Source organism: Crinia signifera, chromosome 7, assembly GCF_055691185.1.
Source record: "Crinia signifera chromosome 7, ASM5569118v1, whole genome shotgun sequence".
Taxonomy (NCBI): domain Eukaryota; kingdom Metazoa; phylum Chordata; class Amphibia; order Anura; family Myobatrachidae; genus Crinia; species Crinia signifera.
In genome coordinates, this window is record NC_139223.1 from 32,313,094 (window position 1) to 32,337,819 (window position 24,726).

The 24,726-nt window shown below is 47.7% G+C and overlaps 1 protein-coding gene across 1 annotated transcript in view; it reads right to left on the minus strand.

The window, feature by feature from the left end:
* Positions 1-24,726, minus strand: part of NHERF2 (NHERF family PDZ scaffold protein 2) — an 83,264-nt gene that overhangs the window by 10,855 nt on the left and 47,683 nt on the right. Inside the window, exon 3 of the mRNA XM_083152771.1 lies at positions 4,211-4,390. Within this exon, the coding sequence (XP_083008897.1) occupies positions 4,211-4,390 (180 nt within the window). The remainder of the gene's footprint in view (positions 1-4,210; positions 4,391-24,726) is intronic.

Consider the following 24,726-nt stretch of genomic DNA (forward strand, 5'->3'; position numbering starts at 1 on the left):
GTCCAGTGCACACCAGGCTTCCTGCCAAGCTCTATCCCATGAAGCTGCGGGGACTGGGAGCCTCTCAGTGCCTGACATGTGAACCTGCACATAGGAAAATAGCTGGGGCTCCGTCAGGCCATGGAAAGTTTTACACACACATATATATTTGTCAGTGTCACAGGCACATCCTGCACCGCAATGTTCCTGTATAACCAGCAGACGTGATGCGGAGCCCACTGGTACTTTATCTCCAGCCAAGGCTTATTACATACGCACCAAAGCTGAAGACAATACACTGCTATATACCGATGGTCACACTGGCGCTCGGATGCCGCGCCCCCCCCAGCAGAACTGAGGAAGAGCATGCTGGGATGTATAGTTTCACAGCAGCTGGAGTGCCTCAAGGTCGACCACTAAATGTTGACAGGGCTTAGGTCGACACACGAAAGCAGTCGACATGGCTAAAGTCAGAAGGTCGACACAAGCATTAGGTGGACAATGGGAATGTCGACAGTCAAAGGGACGATCTGCGTTTTTCAAAAAATGTTGTCCCTAATTTCGCTGCAAGACAACATGGACGCCGTATCAGCGTGCCACGTCCCCTTGCGTGGCACGCTGCGCTCGCCATGCTCCGGGCACACTATTATATTCTCCCTCCACGCCCTAGTGGAGGGTACGGTATGAAATACTGCCTGTCGGCACAAGTCAGCACGGAAAAAATACGGGAAAACTCATGTCGACCTTTCCACTGTCGAGCGAATGCTTGTGTCGACTATCTGACCCTGTCTGCCTTAGCCATGTTGATCTCTTTCTCATGTCGAGCCAGGCCCTGTCGACCTTTAGTGGTTGTCCTGATGTATGTCGACCTTTATTGTGTCGATCATACAACTGTGTCCCAGTTGTCTACCCCTGCCCCGCGGTAGTCGGGTAATCCACAGCCCATAAAAGTATTGGAGTTTGCCGGGCAACCGACACACCTGATGGGAAACTAACGCCAACTGGAATTGAACTAATGACCCCAACGCTGCTCGGCAGCAATGCTGACCGCAGTGCATCCCTGCTGCCCCATAATTCCACGTTGTGAAACAGCCAAACATATCTGTATTGTCCAGGCTCCTCTCTCCAGGTACCTGCTTATTATAATCAATGGGCTGTTTATGTGCACACCTCCCCTCTCTCTCTCTCTGCTACAATGCAGCATAAAATATGCATGTAAGGCTCTAGTACAGAATGTCTGTGTGGTGCTGGGTACGGGATCAGGTTCCCAAATCTCCCAGCTGGTTTGTCACTGATGGAGAAAAAAAAAGCAGAAAGAAGAGAAACAAGACCCCCCCGCCCCCAGCTGGCACAGCGTTCCCTACCACTCGCATGGCTGCGCTGCCCCCATTAATTATACAGTATGGCCCAGGAATTGCAGCGCAAGGCCTTGCCAGGTGCACAAAGGGAAGAGATGACAGATCTACCGGGCAGAGGGCAACGAAGGTTCAGCAGACTCGGGCAACGTGGATACGGATCAAGTGACCTGTGGCACGGTACTCAGTGCCTAAGGGATAACCACCTGTCCAAATTAGCACCAGTACCTGCCCATGTCAACGCAGCGCCTGCTGCCAATTTCCCTCTCTAATATGTTCCCCCGATTTATCAGCAAAAACCCACTGAAATGTCACGTGACGTCTACAGCGTTATTAAATTACCCCATTGTGCTGCGCTGCAGGATAAGGATCTGATTAATTTATTAAGTGACAAAGAATTGTACAGCCCATCACAATGGTGTCATAATGTGACAATGAAACGCATAACGAACACAGACGTCTGTGACAGGCAGCTCCAAACATTAAAGGGACAGGTTTGTACTTTATTCTGCGTTCCATTCTGTTGTTCTGGGAGGAAAATACTTTGAAAGACGATCCTCAAGTTATGTATGGAGGAGGCTCAGGTGGTTTTGCCCATTTTGAGAACAGATTTGTACTGCGATCAGATCTGAATAAGGGCCTTAAGCCGGACCCAAGTAGGCTAAAGGAGCCCATACACGGTCCGTTGTGTATGGCTCCGTTCTGTACTATGCGATGCGCGCTCCCGCGCATCGCATAGTACGGTACAAAAAGTATGTGCTGCACATACTTTTTGCACTAGGTACACATCGGATCGGATCGCAGTGCATGCACACTGCATGCACTAGGGATCCGATCCGATGTGTGCTAATTAAGTCCCAAACGGATCCGTTAAACGGACCGTGTATGGGCTGCTTTACCGTAGTATTTAATTAAACCAGACCACTAATGAATTGCACAGGTTCTGTGGCTGGCTTACTCCAAGCCTGCATTTCACCTGGCTTTAATCAGCCACGGAAGGTGTGTAATCCATGAGTGTCCCAGTTCGAAGGGATAGGGCCAGATGTATCGAACTTCAAGAAGTGATAAACTGGAGAGTGATAAACAACCAATGAGCTCCTGCCTGTCATTTTTCAAACCCAGCCAGGAACATGGCAAGTAGGAGCTGATTGGCTGGCTGTTTATCACTTTTTGAAGCTTGATACATCTGGCTCATAGTATTAAAAAAAAAATTAGCAGGTAGTGGGCAGCGACACAGAGCAAGAAAAGACACAAAGGGGTGTATTCAATGCTGTCGGTGAGCCCCTAATGGCGAGCTATGACAGCGGGCAGTGCCGATAGCTCGCCATCAGAGTATTCCCCTTCACTTGCCATTTCCACCTTGCTGGTTCTTTTCAGCAAGGTTGAAACGGCGAGTGTGCCTATCAAAACGGCAGGGATTGCCACAAAATGCCGTCCTCTGATGGCAAGGATTCTGGCAAAACGTTGAATATAGCGAGGGGGGGGGGGGGGGTTGGTCGGCAAGGATAGCTTTTCCTCGCCGGAAATAAACCATCCTCGTCATACAAACCCCCCTCGCGGCCACAATGAATACCTCCCAAAGAGGCTATCTCCTGCGGGTCAATGTTTCAGAATTTTCATATGGCGAAACATTGAAATATTGACCCTTTGTGTCTTATTTTGCTGAGTGCGGCCATCCACTATAAATATATATATATATTTATATATAATGTAAGCTCTCACAAGCAGGGCCCTCTCTCCTCATATGTTTTTCTTAATGGTAGCACTAACACATTGCATATACAGATGTGTCCCCACCATCTATTCTCATTACACCATGCACGATGCCTGGTGCCGAGCAGCAAAAGGCATTGTAGCGAAATTTTCGCTCTGTACAAAATGTGACTGCTTCGCAGGACTGCACGGATTGCTTTGATTTGTGACACTTGTATATCTGTGTGCGACTGAGTCTGAACCTGTCTAAGGAAGTACATTGGAACATGCAACACTGATAACGCTGGGTGTCTTTTTTTTTTTTTTAATGCCAAAACGCAACGGAATGCAACTAAGATGCACGAGGAGACTGTGTGAATAAATGTGATATGGCACTTGTATATCTGTGTGCGACTGAGTCTCTGAGTCTGTAGGCAAAGTGCTACAATGTAACAGCGGGAGCTTTTCTCCAATACAGGTTCTGTTCTGCTCCATATACAGACACACACACACACAATATACAAGTGTCATGAGATTACTCAGAACAGTCTCCTTGAGCATCTTAGTCAGCAACGAAATATGAACGATGCTAGCAGAGCTGCACTAGGACCTGGGAGACCACTCACACCGGGGATCTTGCCCTGCATGCTGTAATAAAGCTGGGTGAAGGAGGAAACATCTATAGATTATCTGAAATTTACAGGACATAATAATCCACAATGTAAGTAAATATGTATAAGCGTATTGTATATACCAGTATGACTAATCTAATATTGATTTGCATATGTAATAACCGTCCCAGCACAGAAAGCCATTGCTTCCTTGTAACAGAGTGTAATTAAGTCCCATATATAGTAAAGGGACATAAAGTACTGTAGAACAGATGCCCGCTTTACCTGAAGGGTGTGCAAAGGTTACAGAGAAGTATGATGGTATAGAATCACGATTTAGTGACATTTTCATTTGTTCATTCAGTCAAGTTCGAGAAAACAGGTTTTCCCATGCTCTATCAACCAGGTCCAGGTTTTATGGATATCCATGCTTGTACTAATTTAAGTCATCTGCGCTTAAGCATGGATATCCTTAAAACCTGGACTTCTTTGGTGCCCTCAATAAAGAGCTTTGGAACCAATGAGATACAATATTTGTCTACAACACAATACAAGAGATTGTAATTTCCATACCTCTACCAGGCGGTCCTGCGGTCTCAGACCTGCTTTGGCTGCCGGGGAACCTGGATCCACTGAGCGGATGAACTGGCCAGGCCGGGATTTTTCACTGTGAAGATTAAAGCCATAACCATTGGGTCCTTTCTTTAAGTAACACAGACGGGGGCACCTCTCCTTCAGCTGTCCATTTATATCCTGCAAGATAGAGAGTGAGACAGTTGGTTTGTGGCCGTCTAAAGAGTTTCTTCTGTTTGGGACAGCCGCCTCTTTAGTTAGTTCATCACCATGCATCACTTCAGCGGGGGTTGTCCCACCACTGCCCCGCCCCCTAGGATCTCCCTCCTCTGACTTAATAGCAACCTTCCACATTTCCTCCCTTGTTCGAAAGAACACTTAAGGAATTAAGTCTGATTTAGTCACTTACAATGTAAAGTGTGAACTGAATATGACACCTGGAGTGAAATGTAATAGGATGTGAGATTCAAAAGTGAGAGATTTGGTAAGAAATAATTTACACTGACAAACCAGTTTGACTTTGCAGTATAAATGATTGCCGCTTTAAGAAAACTGGAGATTTCTTACCAAATCTCGCACTTTCTGAATCTCTCATCCTATTACATTTCCCCCCTGGTTGGGCCACAGCAGATGCAGGATGATACTTGTTTCCAGCCCCAGTGACTTTCAATTCCACATCCACTAGAGCACCATTAATGTGGTCAGATGATGATGAGATTTACCATTCCACTCAATGTCTCATAGATCCCAGCCGGTGGAATTTGTGGACACATGCAAATTGCAAATTACAAGTAATTAGGTTACAAATAGGCGTCCTAAATCACAGCACAAGGCAGTGATCTGATTTGGCGACTCAACTGTAATTTCTGTACTAATCAGAACAAAGGAGTTTTCAGCCTAACATAATCCAATAGTTACATATCTGTATTCCATTTACGAGCGCTCTTTACGTTCCAAGTGTACACTAGGTCAAAGTTCACTGAAATTACAGCTGAGACCAACCCAGGCCAAATATTTTTACAGTTGGGAGATGTGGCATGTCCTAACGCAAACTGGTCTGTCAGTCTTTGGGGGAGAGGTATCAAACGTATCAACCAATCAGCTTCTAAGGTTTTTTTTTTACTAAGATGGGATGTTGCTATGGGCAACCAATCCAATTCTATATATATATTAGCTAAATAAATAAGTAGAATCTGATAGGTTGTCATGGGCAACATCCCATAAACCCCTAAGTGTCATGTTACCGGCTGTGTGAAAGATGACAATTAGGAGCTAATTTGTTGGTACTTTATCCCTGTCCGAGCTTTGAGATATCTCCCCCATTGTACGAGTTTCATGAATAGGGCAATATATGTAAAAGACAGAGGAGGTTACAATCTACCATCCTCATTTTGTGCATTCTTCGGGCGTGCTAAAGGTCACACAGTAGAGCTGGCAACAATATGAAATCATTTCCAGGAGCACTTTACTACTGAGCCGATCTCTGTGATACTCTCCCGGCAGACTCTGCACAATGCGACACGTTATCAGTTCATGTTCACACCATTTAATCATAATAAATAAAAAAAATTCAATAAATATCAGGGGCAGTAGGTAGGTTCGGCACTATGTGGAGTGTAGGGGTTACGCTGTGGAAGGGATGGTTAGGCACAAGGGGAAGTGGATGGCTAGGGTTAGGAAGTGAAAGGGGATGGTTAGGTACTAGGGCCCTTATTCTGATTCGGTCGGTACGGCCCGCGTGCGGCCGTACCGCCGATGTTTGGACTCTGCACATGCGCAGAGGTCAATCTGCGCATGTGCAGCCCCCTTCGCCGCAGACGTATTTCGTCCGCCGCAAAGGGGGCGTATAGGGGCGTGAGAGGCTTCATGCCCTCATTTCCCTATGTGTACGCCCCGCGTTTCATGGGCGTTCCCATGCAAACGCGGGGCGTATGCATGGTAATGAGGGCATGACGCCCTCATTACCATGACATGGGGGCGGAAAGCTGACGTCGCCGGATGTCAGCTTTCAGCCCCCATACAAGCTACCACACGGACGATTGTCCGTGTGGTCTTAGCTTGCGGGAGCTGCCGCGGCGTGCGGGCCTGCCTTCGATGGTCGACGACCATCGAATGCAGGGGGCAGCTCCCACCATGGTGGAGGCGTAGCCTCCACCATTTTAATGCGGATCGCCAGCCGTCCGTGTACGGACGGCCGTGGCGATCCGTCTGGTGGGCGGCCCTTGGTTTGTGCGGTCGGAGCCCCGTGTGCGGCTCTGACCGCACCAACCAGAATAAGGGCCCCAGTTTGGTTTGGGGAAGGGGAAGTATAGGAGTTTGGGAGGCACTAGGGGAAATGTAGGGATTGGGGGAAGGGGATGGTTAGGCACTAGGGGAAGTGTAGGGATTGGGGGAAGGGGATGGTTAGGCACTAGGGGAAGTGTAGGGGTTGGGGCGAGGGGATGGTTAGGCACTAGGGGAAGTGTAGGGGTTGGGGGAAGGGGATGGTTAGGCACTAGGGGAAGTGTAGGGATTGGGGGAAGGGGACGGTTAGGCACTAGGGGAAGTGTAGGAGTTGGGGAAGGGGATGATTAGGCACTAGGGGAAGTGTAGGGGTTGGGGGAAGGGGATGGTTAAGCACTAGGGGAAATGTAGGGATTGGGGGAAGGGGTTGGTTAGGCACTAGGGGAAGTGTAGGGATTGGGGGAAGGGGATGGTTAGGCACTAGGGGAAGTGTAGGGGTTGGGGAAGGGGATGGTTAGGCACGAGGGGAAGTGTAGGGGTTGGGGCGAGGAGATGGTTAGGCACTAGGGGAAGTGTAGGGGTTGGGGGAAGGGGATGGTTAGGCACTAGGGGAAGTGTAGGGATTGGGGAAGGGGATGATTAGGCACTAGGGGAAGTGTAGGGATTGGGGGAAGGGGACGGTTAGGCACTAGGGGAAGTGTAGGAGTTGGGGAAGGGGATGATTAGGCACTAGGGGAAGTGTAGGGGTTGGGGGAAGGGAATGGTTAGGCACTAGGGGAAGTGTAAGGGTTGGGGGAAGGGGATGGTTAGGCACTAGGGGAAGTGTAGGGATTGGGGGAAGGGGACGGTTAGGCACTAGGGGAAGTGTAGGAGTTGGGGAAGGGGATGATTAGGCACTAGGGGAAGTGTAGGGGTTGGGGGAAGGGAATGGTTAGGCACTAGGGGAAGTGTAGGGTTGGGGAAGGGGATGGTTAGGCACTAGGGGAAGTGTAGGGTTGGGGAAGGGGATGGTTAGGCACTAGGGGAAGTGTAGGGTTGGGGAAGGGGATGGTTAGGCACTATGGAAAGTGTAGGGGTTGGGGGAAGGGGATGGTTAGGCACTAGGGGAAGTGTAGGGGTTGGGAAAAGGGGATGGTTAAGCACTAGGGAATGGGAATGATTAGAGTTAAGCACTAGGGGAAGGGGATGATTAGGGTTAGGCACTAGGGGAAGGGGATGATTAGGGTTAGGCACTAGGGGAAGGGGATGATTAGGGTTAGGCACTAGGGGAAGGGGATGATTTGGGTTAGGCACTAGGGGAAGGGGATGATTTGGGTTAGGCACTAGGGAATGATTAGAGTTAAGCTCTAGGGGAAGGGGATGATTTGGGTTAGGCACTAGGGAATGATTAGAGTTAAGCTCTAGGGGAAGGGGATGATTTGGGTTAGGCACTAGGGGAAGGGGATGATTTGGGTTAGGCACTAGGGAATGATTAGAGTTAAGCTCTAGGGGAAGGGGATGATTTGGGTTAGGCACTAGGGCAGTGGTTCCCAAACTGTGTGCCGTGGCTCCCTGGAGTGCCTTGGGACCCATGCAGGGGGTGCTTTGGGTTGGTGGTCCAGGACAAACTCAAAACATTAATGGTTAATTATTTATGAACAAAACCAGTGCTGGTGGCTGCCAATCGTAAAATATGTACAAACAGAAGCAAATCCTGCCCTTTACCACATCACATATAAACCCAATCTTATTCTTTTTTTTTTGCCTAGGGGGTGCCGTGAAAAATTTGGATACTCTAGTGTGCCGTGATTCAAAAAAGATTGGGAACTCCTGCACTAGGCGAAAGGGGATGGTTAGGATTAGGCACTAGTGGAGGGGGATGGTTAGGATTAGGCACTAGTGGAGGGGGATGGTTAGGATTAGGCACTAGTGGAGGGGGATGGTTAGGATTAGGCACTAGCGGAAGGGGATGGTTAGGATTAGGCACTAGTGGAGGGGGATGGTTAGGATTAGGCACTAGCAGAAGGGGATGGTTAGGATTAGGCACTAGTGGAGGGGGATGGTTAGGATTAGGCACTAGCGGAGGGGGATGGTTAGGATTAGGCACTAGCGGAAGGGGATGGTTAAGATTAGGCACTAGCGGAGGGGGATGGTTAGGATTAGGCACTAGCGGAGGGGGATGGTTAGGATTAGGCACTAGCGGAGGGGGATGGTTAGGATTAGGCACTAGCGGAGGGGGATGGTTAGGATTAGGCACTAGCGGAAGGGGATGGTTAGGATTAGGCACTAGCGGAAGGGGATGGTTAGGATTAGGCACTAGCGGAGGGGGATGGTTAGGATAAGGCACTAGCAGAAGGGGATGGTTAGGATTAGGCACTAGCGGAAGGGGATGGTTAGGATTAGGCACTACCGGAAGGGGATGGTTAGGATTAGGCACTAGCGGAGGGGGATGGTTAGGATTAGGCACTAGCGGAAGGGGATGGTTAGGATTAGGCACTAGCGGAGGGGGATGGTTAGGATTAGGCACTAGCGGAAGGGGATGGTTAGGATAAGGCACTAGCGGAAGGGTATGGTTAGGATTAGGCACTAGCGGAAGGGGATGGTTAGAGTTAGGCACTAGCGGAAGGGGTATGGTTAGGATTAGGCACTATGGTAAGGGTTTGGATTTGTGCTCAAATAATATGTCTGGGTTCTGTTTTTCCCCGTTGATTACATAAGAATTGGCCACATTTTTAACGTCAACATTTCTTATTTCTAGGGGAGACTTCTAAGACGTTGGAGAGAGATAAAGTGGAGGGGGAGAAAGTAAAGAACCATCAGCTCCTGTCATTTTGCAGGCTGCGTTTGAAAAATGACAGGAGCTGATTGGATTGTATGTTATCCCTTGCCGAGCTTGATAAATCCCCCCTTAAAATATACAATCAGAGGCTGAGAGGAAAGCGGTTTAATGAATAACTTTATGCCTATGACATAAATGCACAATTGCCATTATTTGATATTCGTTTCCTGCACTGCGCTGTGAAAATGACAGTAATAATGTGACTTGTTGCTATGCGCTCGTAAGTGCACTCTGCAATAAAACACCTCAGGGACACGGTGCTATAGAACAAATGGTGCTGATAATACGAATGTATACATTTCCTGCTGGCGTAATAATAACCGTCATAGATGTGCATACTGGCGTCTGGCCAGGGTTCCGTGTGCTGCTAATCAAACTCTGATTTGCATTTCAAATAACTGCTTTTGCATATTAAATCCTGGCTTGAGGTGTGTAGTGTTCGCCGGCAGCCACTACCACTTCTACATCACATTAACCATTTCCATGCTTCACTAGGCCACAGACAGCTTTCACTTTCTCTTTCATGTCAGGGCACAGGTAATCCCGTCTGACAGGTAAACTGGGAGAATGCAGGTCAACTGTTCAGGATCGCTCCCATTAATACCGCTTTCACATCGCTATGATGGGTCACTTTAATACAACACATGTAAAGGAACTCCAGGGGAGCTGCCGGGGAAGATCAAGGGAAATCGGATGTGCTACATCACATTGCCAAGAAGAACCTGCAATGTGCCGCTGATGATCTGATTCCGACTGATCTTTGGTGCACACATTGGATCTGGTCTGATGTCGGCGCGATCCATCAGAATCAGGTGAAATCAGCCCAAATCGGACCTGTGTTTGTGCACCTTAATAGCAGCAGGTACTAAGGGTTATATAGGTCAACTAACCCTTATCCAGATATTTCAAAATCAAGATATTCCAAAAAAACGTAGGTTTTCAGATTATTTTGTTTTTGTTCCCACCACCCTGCTGTGGGCAACACTTACACTTCTAAGTATACATATACTGGGGTAAATATACATAGGAGTGAATATGCCACTAAGGCTGAAGGAACAATATACACAGTTTGCTCCACAATAAAGCACAATGCCAACGTCGCTCTGCTTTTCCCAGAACCGCACCGCTCTGCTTCTGCTTTTCCCTATTTTCCCACACATGTAATAACCTGAGCTGATAGGAACGGGCAAACATTACTCAGGCAAAGGCGACTGTAAAGGGATATAAACCATTATTATTATGGTGGTACTACAGAAATAACTACAAATATATAATAACCCACAATATGTATGATTACTAATGAATCAAATCAAGTTTACTGAACTTCCCTACTAATTTATTACGTGTAACTGGTCACCGTTGTGTAAGTAATAATAAAGAAAATTGTTCAAGATACAACTCATCACTAGTAATACAACTTATTACTAACCATATCACACAGAGGTTCCCAAAAACAGTTCTCTAGGCACCCTACTATGCTGGCCACACATCAGACCAACTTTCCTCCAACCATCCAACTAGTTGCTTGGATGGAATAAAAATATTGTACTGGATGGGGGCAAATGTAATATTTACTTTTGCTCCCAAAATCTGGAAAAGGACAAAAACTCAGACACGGTACTGTAGCTGAACCTGTTTGATTGAAACAATTTAACTGAATGTTTTTGTCCATTTTCCTGGCTTTGTGAGCACATTTCTCATTGTCCTTTGCTCCCATCCAGTACCAGTCCAGGTTTTTAGGATATCTATGCTTGGGTACAGGTGGCTTAATTAGTATCACAGTCAATCTTATGTAACCATCTGGATAGCCATACATCATGGGGGGAGATTCTCTAAGAATCTCCGCCCCCCTTCACCGCGCATCGCATTTATAATTATCGCATATGTTCTAACATATGTGCTAATTATAGCAAAGGACAGCTCTTGCGTTAAGAGCTGTCCTTTGCGGTGAGAGTCGCCCGGTCCCAGCAGGTCCCGGCGGCTCCCCCCTCCCTCACACACCCGGCGCTGCTGCTGCTGCGCCGGGCTCTCCTCCTCCCTGCACCCGGAAGAGGATCAGTGCAGGGAGGAGGTCACAGGTCCGGGCAGCACAGCTCTGTGCTGCCCGGACACAGGTGAGGGGGGAGGGGGCGGCGGGGGTCCGTGCGGGGCGGCGGGGGGTCGTTGCGGGGCGGCGGTAGGATGCGGTAGAAGCCCATTGGCTTCTATGGGGCATCACCAGATTTTTCTGGCGATGCTCCCCGCCGGGGAAATGCGTCCCAAAATGCGGTAAAAATCCCGGTAACGGGGTTTTTACCACATTTTTCGCTTAGAGAATCTCCCCCATGGACTGATACAGTGCTTTGAGAACGGGTGCCGGATGACGCTCCGACAGTGGGGATCCCGACACACAGGGCCTATTCTCCCTTGTGGGGGTCCAAGCCCCCCATAGAGGGAGAATAGTGTGGCGAGCGTAGCGTGCACCGGCAGTTGGAATACTGACTGTTGGGATCCCCACTGTCAGAGGCACATACCACACCCTTGAGAACTGAGGGGTAATTGTATTATAGCTGCACGTATAGTGCTTCCTGCTTAACCTCTGAGGCCAAGCAGGAAGTCATATTAGAAATTGTTAATAAATTAATAATAATATTGTATTAACATCTGGGGCGCTGGCGATCCTCATAATGGGCAGTACGGATAGTTTAATGGTAAGCATTACTGCCTCACAGCACTGAGGTCATGGGTTCCATTCCCACCATGGCCCTAAGCAAGGGCGTAACTACCATATGTGCAAGGGGTGCAGCTGCTATGGGGCCCAGAGCTGAAGGGGGCCCATCTTTGCTGTCTAAGTAATATGTTTTACGTACATTTATCACCATCATTTGCTAAATAGGGGTCCCTTAAAAACTTTTGCTATGGGGCCCACGAATATCTAGGTACGCCTCTGGCCCTAACTGTGCGGAGTTTGTATATTTGAGAAAATATAATAAGATGGATATTGTAAACCAGGTAAGGAATTGGCTCTAAAGCTTGGTCCTGCGGACCCCAAACAGTTCATGATTTCCAGGTCACCTAGCAGGGGCACAGGTGTATTCGATACCCACTGACAAATTTCCCAAGTCACCTAGCTGGTGCACAGGTGTATTCATTACTCACTGACACATTTTCCAGGTCCCCCAGCAGGTGCACAGGTGCAGTCATTACTCACTGACACACTTCACCATGTCACCTACCAGATGCATTGGTGTATTCATTACTCACTGATTTTAAAAGATCATTATTTCACTTGTGATCATTTGAGGAGACCTGGAAAACATGAAGTGTCAGCGGTCCGGAGGCACGAGTTTGAGAACCTATGAGGTACAGCAGGTCAGGTTTGGGAACACATGCTCCTGCGTGCGGATGACAGCCTCCCCTTCTCATTTCTGCCTATTCAGTGGAAACTGCATGCGTATAAAACTACTGACGTCCTTCTAGTCACAAATGTTTAACTCTTTATGGCCCATCAGCCGCACCTGCAATGCTGAGGTAAGCAATAGCCTCAAACCCAGCTATGCAGAAAATCCCAGTACAATATGCTGTTGCTATGTAACACAAATATGGTTACTCCTCCAATAAGGCCTCTCTATCAGTATATCAGCTGCCCTCCCACAGCCCGAAGATCTCCTGCTTTATCTAATCTCCTGGCTGCAGCTACAGTTTAGCAAAGTTTGTTAATCGCTGGAACACTGTCTGCATTTGTGGGGGCGGTCAATGGAAACAGCGTCGTCCCTTCTGCAGAGTGTCAGCGAAAAGTCCAGGCAACGGGAATGTGCAAAGTACAAGAGACAGCCTTGTTTTGTGTGCAAACAGAGATATCAATGAAATCTGGAAGTGACAGAATAGCCAGCGGCATGTTGCCATGTGCTATCATTTTCTGGGACCGATAAGGCCCCAATTCCAATGAGGACTTGCGGAGAATTGTCTTGAAGAGATTAAACAAGCCCATAAACCCAACAAATGAAGTCAGGCAGTTACTCAGTAATAGTTTTATCACACTACAGATAAAAGAGAAGCTACTGTGGATAAACAGGTCTGTTTGGCTGCTGGGCCCGTTTGGTTGCTGGGCCCGACTGGCTGCTGGGCCCGTTTGGCTGCTGGGCCCATTTGACTGCTGGGCCTGTTTGACTGCTGGGCCCGTTTGGCTGCTAGGCCCGTTTGACTACTGGGCCCGACTGTCTGCTGGGCCCGTTTGGCTGTTGTTCCCATTTGGATGCTGGGCCCGTTTGGATGCTGGGCCCAGTTTGGCTTCTTCTCCGCTTGGATGTTGGGCCCAGTTTAGATTCTTCTCTTCTTGACTGCTAGGCCCGTTTGACTGCTGGGCCCATTTGGCTGCTAGGCCCGTTAGGCTGCTGGGCCCTTTTGACTGCTGGGCCCGTTTGACTGCTGGGCCCGACTAGCTGCTGGGCCCGTTTGACTGCTGGGCCCGACTAGCTGCTGGGCCCGACTAGCTGCTGTTCCCGTTTGGATCCTGGGCCCGTTTGGATGCTGGGCGCAGTTTGGCTTCTTCTCCGATAGGTATACCTGTTCAGGCACAGCCGGCGTTGCCTGAGGATGGTCGTATACATGGTTAGATCATGGTCTCTTGTTTTCATGTGAGGACAAATGTATTGTAAATTTTGTTACCTGTGGGGACCCGTGTGATTTCTGTTTTTTTTTTTCATATGGGGGCCAATGGGGGTCCCCCCCCCCCCCCGTGGGGGCCTATGTGTTTTTCCCTGTGGGGGGTCTGATGGTGTGCCTTGGCAATTTTAGAATCTCGTCTGATGTGCCGTGATCTAAAAAAGGTTGAAAATCACTAGAAGATAATAGAATCTGATTGGTTTCCCATAGTAACATCCTATGTGAACTCCCATTTTAGTAAATTTACCCCAAAAAATTTCCCCAAAAAACTTTGGTACTATCTACCTTTTACCTGTCAACCATTTGACATTATCGACCAATAAGTGTTGACCTATTGATTTTCCCAAAGCAGGCAGCATTTCATACCTTACCATCCACTAGGTTGTGGAGGGAGAATAGAATAGCGAGGCAGTGTGCCCGAAGCATGGCGAACTCAGCGAGCCATGCGAGGGGACGCGGTGCACTAATATGGTGTTCACGGCGACTTACGGGACAAAAAAAGTGCAAAAACTTATGACGACCATTTCACTGTTGACCTTCCAATTGTCAAGCCTACGTAACTATAAATTATGTTTTACAAAAGACTTTAAAAAAACAAAAACACAGGTTAAATAAACGTATAAAGCCGGTTGGAAATGGTTCTCTAGTGAGGTGTTAAGTTTCACTGGAATGGATTTGGATAGTGCATAATTTAACACAGAAGTAATGCAGAGGGCTGAACGATTAATGGTCGTTTTCTGGAATGCAGAACCCATGGGGGGGGGGGGGGGACGACACATTCCCAGTACGGTACTCCCACAGAATATCTAAACAGACCCTTGGCACACACTGTGCCCGTGAGCTGAGCCTGCAGCCTGTCAGAGCTGTCTGTTGTGGGGGTGTGCGAACGTGCGGAGTGGACGCGCTCATGGAAAATCAGCATAATCACCATTTGGGGTAATGCAAAAAATGTAAACACATGAACATGGTACCAGCTGAGAACTATGTGCAACGTGATGGTTACTGTACAGCAGACTCAGGGCCAGATTCTCTAAGCTTCAAAAGTGATAAAATGGAGAATGAATCAGCTCCTGCCTGACATTTTTCAAACACAGTCTGTGACATGGCAGGCAGGAGCTGATTGGCTGGCTGTTGATCACTCTCCATTTTATCACTTTTGAAGCTTAGAGAATCTGGCTCTCAGGCCTGCTTATAATGCTGGGTACATGTATCGTGTCCATGCTCAGCGATATTCTGTCCTGAGCATCTGTAAGCGCACTCTCAGTCGTTAGGAAAAGCGCCAGGGCGGTCTGCATCATTCACGTCACTGGTGTATTTATAATGGGTGTGGTGTGTGCCATGCACACTGGTCCCTGAGTCCAGTGAGTCCAGCAAGGGGCCCACATCGCACATGCTGCCCCCGTTTCTTGAATACTAAAGGCCCCCATACACTAGCCGATTTTGGTCAGATTTCAGCCAGATCAATCGGATCTGGCCGAAATCGGACCAAAATCAGCTAGTTTTGATGTCCCCTCAGATCCGATGCGCGGTCCCGTGCGCATCGGATCTGCGTCGGGTGGTCGGACCTGCTGCACGTCCGACCACCCGACTTGGGACCTAGTGGGGCGGCGCGGCGGTAGAGGGAGCAGGAGGGGCTGGGGACGCTGCGGGGGACACAGGCGGCATAGAGCCGGGCAGGGGGAGCCGGCGGGAGCTGTCAGTACGGAATAAAAAAAAAAAGCCCATACAATGAATGGGCGGCCTGTGATTGGCTGAGCACTCTCTCAGCCAGTCAGCAATTGGCTGAGAGAGCGCTCAGCCAATCATAGGCTGCCCATTCATTGTATAGGCTTTTTTTTTCTAGCACTGACAGCTCCCGGCTCTATGCCGCCTGTGTCCCCCGCAGCGTCCCCAGCCCCCCCTGCTCCCACCAGCAGCCCTGCTCTGTAGGCCCCCCCCTGCTCCCCGGGTTTTTTACATGTGATAAATCGAGACGATTTATCACATGTAAAAAATGGCACATCAAGAGCCAATCTAATCAAGCTCCCCCGGGGAGCAGCCGGGGAAGCTCAGGGGGAAGTCGGGGGCGACTTGTCCTAACCCGGCGGGGGATGCTTAGAGCATCCAAAAATGTGTCAAAAACCCGATAACTGGGTTTTTACCGCATTTTTAGTTTAGAGAATCTCCCCCAAAGTATTGTTGACCCTAATTAGTCCCCTGTACAATGGTGCTCAGCCAGGGGCAGATTGGTAACGAAATCCGGCACGGGAACAGACTTGAAGCAGCCCGGGGGAGTGGTCACACTACTGCCCGGGGGGGAATGGCCGGGTTTCCCGGTGGGCCAATCCGCCCCTGTGCTCCACCCACAACATGGCTGCCCCCATTCAGATGACAACTTTAAATGATACTATAATCTTGGTCCCACAATGGCAAATGTCAAGGTCATACCCTCCAACATGACCCATTGCATGCTCTCTTCCTGGACTTCCCTGGTAATGTATGATTGGCGTCACCTGAGTTGAACACCTTTCTCGTCAATTACCTAGTTCCACACAGGTGATGGCAATCATACATTACCAGGGGCGTCCAGGAACAGAGCACTGTGTACCGAATGGAATGGGTCATGTTGGATCGTATGGTCAAGGTATGAATACTGAGTAAAATACAGCAGCCATATAGGACCCTAGCTGCCTACTCACCCAATTCGGGCGGGAGGCTTCTGAAAATAGAGTGACCCTCCCGGCCCCCTGGAATGGTAAGCTAGTCTCCTGATATGTCTGCACAACCTGGACTGGCCGCCTGCATTGTGAGGAAAGTTGTCTGTTCCGGCGGCCCATGACACAATGCTTGCTGAATAACATCCTCAGCCACGCCACCAGCTGTATAACACAAGGAATCTTTTATTTCTCTACCACATTCTATAAAATGATAGCAAGCATCTGACTGGATGTTATGGGAAACACCTTCACTTTTCCTTTTTTAGGCCTTTTATTAAATCTCCCCAATGTGGTTTATTGTCTTCTGCAGAGTATAACTTTACATGGCTTTAATTAGGATTTACCGCAGAACTTCGGGGAATTGGGTTGTTCTCCAGCAGCTGTGGGGTTAATCATTATTCTACAGGTGCAGATTAGGAAAGAGTAATGGATCCCAGAAGAACCTTGGCCATTGCTTCCATCACACACACACACACACAGCGCCCCCTCTCTGGGACCAATTTCCTTTGTGTACAAAGGTTTCTATTCATCCTGGCAGCCTTGTGATTTGGACAAATGTACGACAATCTTCCAGTTAACCCCACATGTGACACGCCGTGCACTTATAGTCACGGTAACCTACCTCTTACGGTGCCCACACACCATTCTCGCATGCCATATCAACCTTGTAGTTCAAATGGACATCACGTTTAGTACAAATGGTGGGCAGGAGGTGGGCGCAGGGGTACGCCCAGCACAAAAAGTGGGTGCGCCCATGAAAATGCTGGACGTACTCCTGCGTGCGTGGGTGCTCAGGCAGGTGGCTGCCGTCACATGACATATCGGAGCATACAAAACAATACAGGAAAATAAAGAACCGAGGTCAGCCCAGCAAACTAGGGTTCATTCTGTGTGTTTTCTTTTGGGTTATCCATGGCAGCCTGAAGAAGAACCAGACCTTCAACCTGGTTAACACCAGCCTAATTACAGTGCTACTAATCACTTTCTTACAGGGTGTCAGCTCCCAAGAGTCTTCAGTGGAGGTTGGAAGCTGCAGGAGGGGGATATCGCAGGATCCTGCTCCACTGAACATGCCTCCATAGGCATAAAGCAGAAGCCGCCATCACCAAACTCCGAGCAGCCACGTACTTTGTTATGTAGTGTTAGTGAATTAGTCCCAAAAAGGGACTATTTCTTTATCTGTGACATGAAGTAGGGATGCGGTAGCCTAACCATTGCATATATTCCTGCGCACGTCTATGGTGCCGACGTCTATGGTGCCGCCGACGATCAGGGTCCAGAAAGTCACAATACAGGGGATACGGTAGTATTGTCGACCCGACTTAGGTCGACAGGCAACAAGTCTGATTACACTTTTGTTAAAGTATCATCCCATTACAGGATCGGGGGCAAATCAAATCCTTAATCCCTGGTTGTACACCCTCTAAAATAGGGATATGGTCGACACAAGCATTAAGTCAACAATGGGAAGGTTGACAGTCAAAAGGTGGACCTAATGTATGTAGACATGATAGTGTCGACCCAATGACACATACCCCTGAAATAACAGCATGTATACAGTATGTCCTTATTATATTGATGGTGATACAAGAGAGAGGCAATATCTGTGTCGGCCCAAAGCGCTGATTTGCAGCACTGAGCAGGTGAGCTGTGTGACAGGTGTATCCCCCGGTGCTGGGAACCGTACCTTGTGCTGTCACAGAGCCACAATATACACAGCAGCCTGTGCTACTTGTAAATCATTCTCTAAGAGGCCGGGATCCGCTGTGACAACAGAACAGGCTCTGTGTGACAGCCATTAGCGGCCCTGGAGTGGCTCGCAGCCCCTCTGAATAGCCCAATATAATGTCATCCACTTGAGGAAGACAAAGAACATGACAGAGTCCATTCACTGCGGCAGAAACAGCGTGTTCCTCTCCCGTCCCATCTGCCGTATACTATCCAGGCTGTTGTTCACAGATGGATCAATCCAGGTTAATGTTATACATGGTGAAGAGGCGCAGCCATGACTTCCGTCATTCACATTAATCGCAGACAAATCGTCCCCCTGGGGTAGCAGGACGTCAGCATGTGCAAATGAAATGGGAATCAATGCTCGGAGGACGTGAAACAGATTAATCAGCGGGAATGATGGTTCCCAGGGGAGGGGTGATCAATGTCAGAAGAAAAACCACAGAGATATTCACTGCTCACATTAGAGAACAAGGGGGAGATGTAGCAAACATTGGACAGAGCTAAGGTACCGACCAATAATGACCAAATGTCCTTCCTCAGGTTCCACACTGTGCCAGTCGACTCCACAGGTCAGTGACACCTTGTGCGCCAAGGTATTCCTTGGACAAAATGGGATGTTGGCTCACATGAAGGGGGTGTGGCCTCAATGGAAGGGGTGTGGCTTCAATTATGGCTGTTTAATGTGGACTATAATTGGGATATGTAAAATGTGCAGCTGTAACGGAAAAAGGAACCGTGCTTGAGTATGCTCTACACTAATTGGGGGTCCATGTTGACAATGACACTAAAACCGCGAAACCTCATGTCAACCTTTTCATGTGCCGGCCTTCTGCCTATGGCAACATGTTCCAAGTCAACCATTTATAGTTAGTTGAGTTAATTTTAAGTGCTGTCCTTGTCATAGTCCTTATACAGTCCTCATTGCACCAATACAAAAATGTTCCCGGCATTACTCGTGCCCCTTCAGACAAAAACTCTGGGGGAAATTTACTAAAGGAAATTTGTAAAAAATAGGTGTATTTGTATCCAGAAATACACTTATTTTTGACATTTACTATCCCGAAAAATACGGCAATTCGTATTCGTATTGATAGCACATCAATACGAATACGAATTGCCGTATTTTCGGGATAGTAAATGTCAAAAATAAGTGTATTTCTGGATACAAATACACCTATTTTTTACAAATTTCCTTTAGTAAATTCCCCCCTCTGTGTCGGACCTGGGTTATTAAACATGTTTAATTACCCTCAATCGTTGTCCAGAATGACCTATTTGATAACTCAATTTGGCTTGTTAATAGCCTTTAGCCATGGGTGGTAGCCATCGCCCCTTCCTATTGTGAAATGAGCTACCGATGGAATAAAGCGGCACCATGACCGCAGTGGGAGAGCAGATCGCACTCCTTTAGGATCTCTCCTCGGCGGGTATCCAAGAAGTACTGTTATTTCTATAGCACAGAGTTGGCGCATTGTCCTTTCCCCGTTCCTTCCCTTCCTTGTTTCCCGTAGCCAACCAACCTCACCTGGATTGTGAAAGTGGAAAAGCTGTGTGTAGCTCTCCCTCTCTCCCGGTATTGAAGAAAAACCTGTTCTCTCGGCTCTGCAAGGATGTTACGAGAAAATATTTTCTTAAATGTGTCCTTTCAGTGATAGTATTGCATAATTGCATCCCATCCCCGACCAGCACTGTAACCTGGTGACATCATGGACGATTAATAGGCTGGTAACTGGTCCTGCCCAAATATCTATGGAGATCCAGACTTTGGGTGGACATGCAATAGAGCGACGGTCAAGTGGACAACCACTATTGGCGGAAATACATTAGTTTGACATGAACAATACATACACACAAGCAAAGTGTCATTATGAAAAAGTTGACATATCATAATGTCCGCGTGAGTTCGGAAAAAGTAGTTTGCATAAAGAAACATACAGAGTCCTCCTCCAGCTCCTCTGTGACATTGGGCGGTATTCAATGTGAATACCGGCGAGGTGCAGCGAATCCTGTTTAGGATTCGCTGCACATTCGCCACGTTCCGGAGCCTCGCCGGCTCCGGTATTCAACGAGTCAGGGGCTCGCTGCCCCTGACCGGCGAATATGAGCTCCTGCGGCGAACGCCGCAGGGAGCCTGAGGACGGTGGCAGGCAGGGAGATGGAAGTCTCTCTGCCTGCCCCAGAGCGTATGTGGGGGGGAGGTGGGCTCCCCGGGTACCAGGCAGCACAGGCTGCCCCCCGGGGGTGCCAGCAGGGGACCGGGTATATTCACTACACCCGATCATGAATATGTAACGATCGGGTGCAGTGAATATATGAATATCTAATGAGCGGCTCGGCTCCGGCGCCCCCTGCTGGCTGCTGTGTAAAAAAAAAATATATATTTTTTTTTTTTTAAATTAAATATATATTCATGTGCTTACAGCACATGAATAAAAATAGCATGCCCCTCCTCAGAATAAAATTCCTGATTTTTTGACACCAAATGTAAAAAACAAAACACTTTATTTTAAAAGTTCACATTCCACTTCTCCATAAAAAGATAGCGATTGCTACTCGGTGAATCATGGCGAAAAAAACCTTCAAATGTATTCGCCATCTGGTCATTGAATAGGGTGATTCACCGTTTTAGTCAAGAATTCGCCAAACAGCACAAATTCGCCATAAAAACATGGCGAATCAGGCTCATTGAATACCGCCCAATGAGTGCCAATGCCCAGAAGCTGACATTTGATATTTGCGAAAACTTTCCTCATCATTTCTCAAATAAGTGCATGTGTGTCCTGAAACTGTGTATGAAGTCTACCTCCCAACCCGTTTCATTGCGACAGGCTTAATTTTCTCCCTTTCCCCTTGTTATGCAAAGATATTGCTATTGCTATCCAGCTGGCAGCTCGGGAGCACAGACGCTAATCCGGAGATAATGTTGCAAAAGATTAGTAAAAGCTAAATCTTGCTGTTCTTGTGCAGCCTCCTGACATTATAAAATGTAAACAGGACTGTTGTGTTCTTTAGCGGGCTCAAATACCCCATTGAAAGCTGCCTGTTTTATCATCTATAATGCTGTAAATGCAGAAGTTACCAGTTACCGCGCAGCCGGAGAACAGTTACGTTCAAAGGACGTCCTTTGGCTGACAAGAGAGCGCATTTCTCCATGAATGGGGTTATAGGCCGACCTTAGTGCACTGGCCCCTCTGGAACCTGCTCGAGTGCCCAGCAATCAGATATATACGATCTTCTCCTCTGCAAATGTGGCCTAATTGGTCAGACTAGGCTCGTCAACGTCTAGGTCGACAGTCATTTGTTCAACATTGACACAAAGTCGACACATGCCAATGCGTAAGAAAATGTCAACATACAATTTTTTTTTTACTTTCTTTTGACTTTTTTATGGTTAAACTTCTATGTGGCCTATAATTGGGAATGGTAAAGTGTGTAGAGCGAGGCACCATGCCCGATGCATGCCCGTTGCACTGATTGGGGGTCCTTGTCGGCAGATGTCAACACGGCACACAAAAAAAACTATGTGAAAAACGTAGAAGTTAACCTTTTGATATTTTGACCATTTTCATGTTGACCGTTGGCTTGTTTTGACCTTTTGTCGGTATCGACTTAGTGCATGTCAACGTTTGGCCTGTCGAAAATTCAAATCGATCGTCGATCTAGACATTTTCGACTCTTTGATCAACACTCCCTTATGTCCATATGTTCTAGAGAACTCTGACGGCTAATTGTTTTCAATGCACGTACGGTGTGTTGCGTTCTAAAATCTGAAGCAATGGAGATAAGATTTGTAGTTCGCTATGGTGGGAAGGCTGGAAGTTTGTCCCATTTATTTTTAAGCATTTACTAACCGGTAGAGAATACAAAACCTGTGTATATGCCTTGTGAATGGGCCCTGGATCGCAGCTATGTCCCCTGACACCGCACACACCCAGCGCACACTCTTCCTCGGATTGTTCAACACACAGGATGGGGAGGATATAGAAGGAAACAATATAGACGTTTTCATGGTCTGCGGACTGGAGAAATGTCACCAAAAATAGAAAAAGTTGCTGCCGATTTTTTTCCCCCAAGTCTTAAAACAATGCAACATCGATGACGCAGTCTCTAATCTCCTGAGCGATTTCAAATCCATAAAATCTAACTCCGCGGACAGGATTTGACGATGATGATAATAACATTAAAGGGTTTTTATTTCCCAGGTTTCTCCTGGTGACTGATATGCGGAGCCCGGTGAGAGCAATTAATCCTCCCGTCCTTGGGAAAAATCACCTGTTCCAGGCTGTAACCTTGTCAGCGAGTACAGTATACACAGTCACATTCCTCATCTTTATTAGATGCTTAAGATTAAGTTGCCGCAGTACAAATACCTGCGCTGTTAACTCTCTCATCGCCCCGAAGCTCACAACTCTGATACCGCACTTATAGATAGATACTACGTGGTAAGGGGATGATTTATCAATGCGTTTTATCATCCGCAACTGGTTTTATAACTGTAAATGTGCTCCAGCCAATCAGATCCCAACTGCCGTGTGTTTGAAAACTGACAGCTGTGAGCCGATTGGTTGGAGCACTATTTATCATATGCAAAGAGTTTAAAGCGGATAATAAAGCTTGTTGATAAGTCGACTCCTTATTCTCTAGAGCTGATGAAGGCCAGAAGTCAGTCCATGCTTCTCCAGCCCCCAGAATGGGACTTGTGGTAGTTCCACAACAGCTGGCACATGTATTAACGGGGGTATGGTATAGTCATTCAACACCAAAAGATCAACACGCACAAGGTCGACACTGTGAAAAGATGGATGCGAGCAAAAGGCCAGCACATTAAAGGTCCACATGAGTTCTTTTTGGTGTCAATGTCGACACCTGAGAACGTGGACCCCAGTTAGTGGACCGCTTCACGGGGTCACTTTATGGTTCCCAATCAAAGTACACATGGATGGTAGAGTATGAAAAAGTTAAGAAAAGTTACAAATCCCCTAAAAAAAGGAAGGCCAACCCTTTTATGTGTTGATAAAAGCCATGTCGGCATTTTGACTATGATGACCATATGTTTGTCGTATATGGTATTGACCTATTGTCTGTCGTTCTAGATATTGTCTATTAGCCATCCAGATACCCATGAAAAGATGTAACATTTAGACCACGCCCATCAACATAACCTCTTCCACTCAGACAAGGACATACCACTTATTTGCCAACATGGAACGGCGGGACAGTCAGCGCTAATCAGAAATTACCCACTGCAATTGGACCAGTTGGAAGGTGTGGTATAGGTTATTTACCCCCCCCCCCCCCCCCCCCCCCGAAAAAAAATATATAAAAAAAACCACACAGAATCTTTGCTTCAATATACAGTATTTAACTAGTAAAATGTTTGCGGCATATGCCAGGCCCCCTCTCTTCCTTATATTATAAGACTCCTGTGGGTGCCCCTGGAGGGTGAGAGGGCAGAGGTGCTGCACCCCCGCTTGAACTGTGCATGACAGTCACGGTAAAGTCCATTCGCGGTTGTTAATTAGATTTGACTTCAGCCAGCAAACCGGGAATGTTGTTATTTAATTAGACACAAATATGCTGAGAGATAAGATTATTGGTGCTAGAGAAAACCTTCTAAACTTAACTCTAGCCACCAAGCTCTAAACCTAGCCCTCGACCCCATACACTATGCACCCTAATGTACTACTGACGGCTGCATATGTGCAGCCTGACCAACCTCCGACTCAGATCTGATGCACACAGGAACGTGCATTGGATCTTATCTCATACACATGGGATTTGGTTGATAGGTGTGTGCCAATGCACCGCTGGCACACACCTATATGTGGAGTGCGGAAGCGTGGACAGGAGAAGCTGCCCACTTTGCATCCTCGGTGGGCGGCAGACGGCGGGCAGAAGAGTTAAAGAAAAACCCATACAAAAGAATAAGCGGCTGCTGATTGGCTGAGAGATCTCTCAGCCAATCAGCAGCCACCCAAACAGGAGGCCACCGATTGGCTGTTTTTTTTTATTCTCTTGCCCCCAGTCTGAAGCTTTCCAGGAATTTTACATGCGATAAATCGCATGTGATTTATCGCATGTAAAAAATGGCACATCAAGTGCCAATCGTAAGTGAGCCTCCAGGGAAGGTCAAGGAAATTGAGTCGGCCTAGTGTATGGGGGCCTTAAAGCCCCCATACCACTACTGAGACTTCTCCGAGGGTAGAAGTTGCAGCCGATCCCCCTTGAGTTGTCTGCAGGATAGCATCCCAGCTGTGGAATCCGATGGATCCTTGGTGCAACAACAGTGACAATGTTCTGCTCCAATCCGACACGCAGCGGATCGGAATTGGAGGTTAAACATGTGCAATTTGGGCCCTTTTCAACCAATTTCTCAGCCAAATGCCTCGAAATCTGATTTT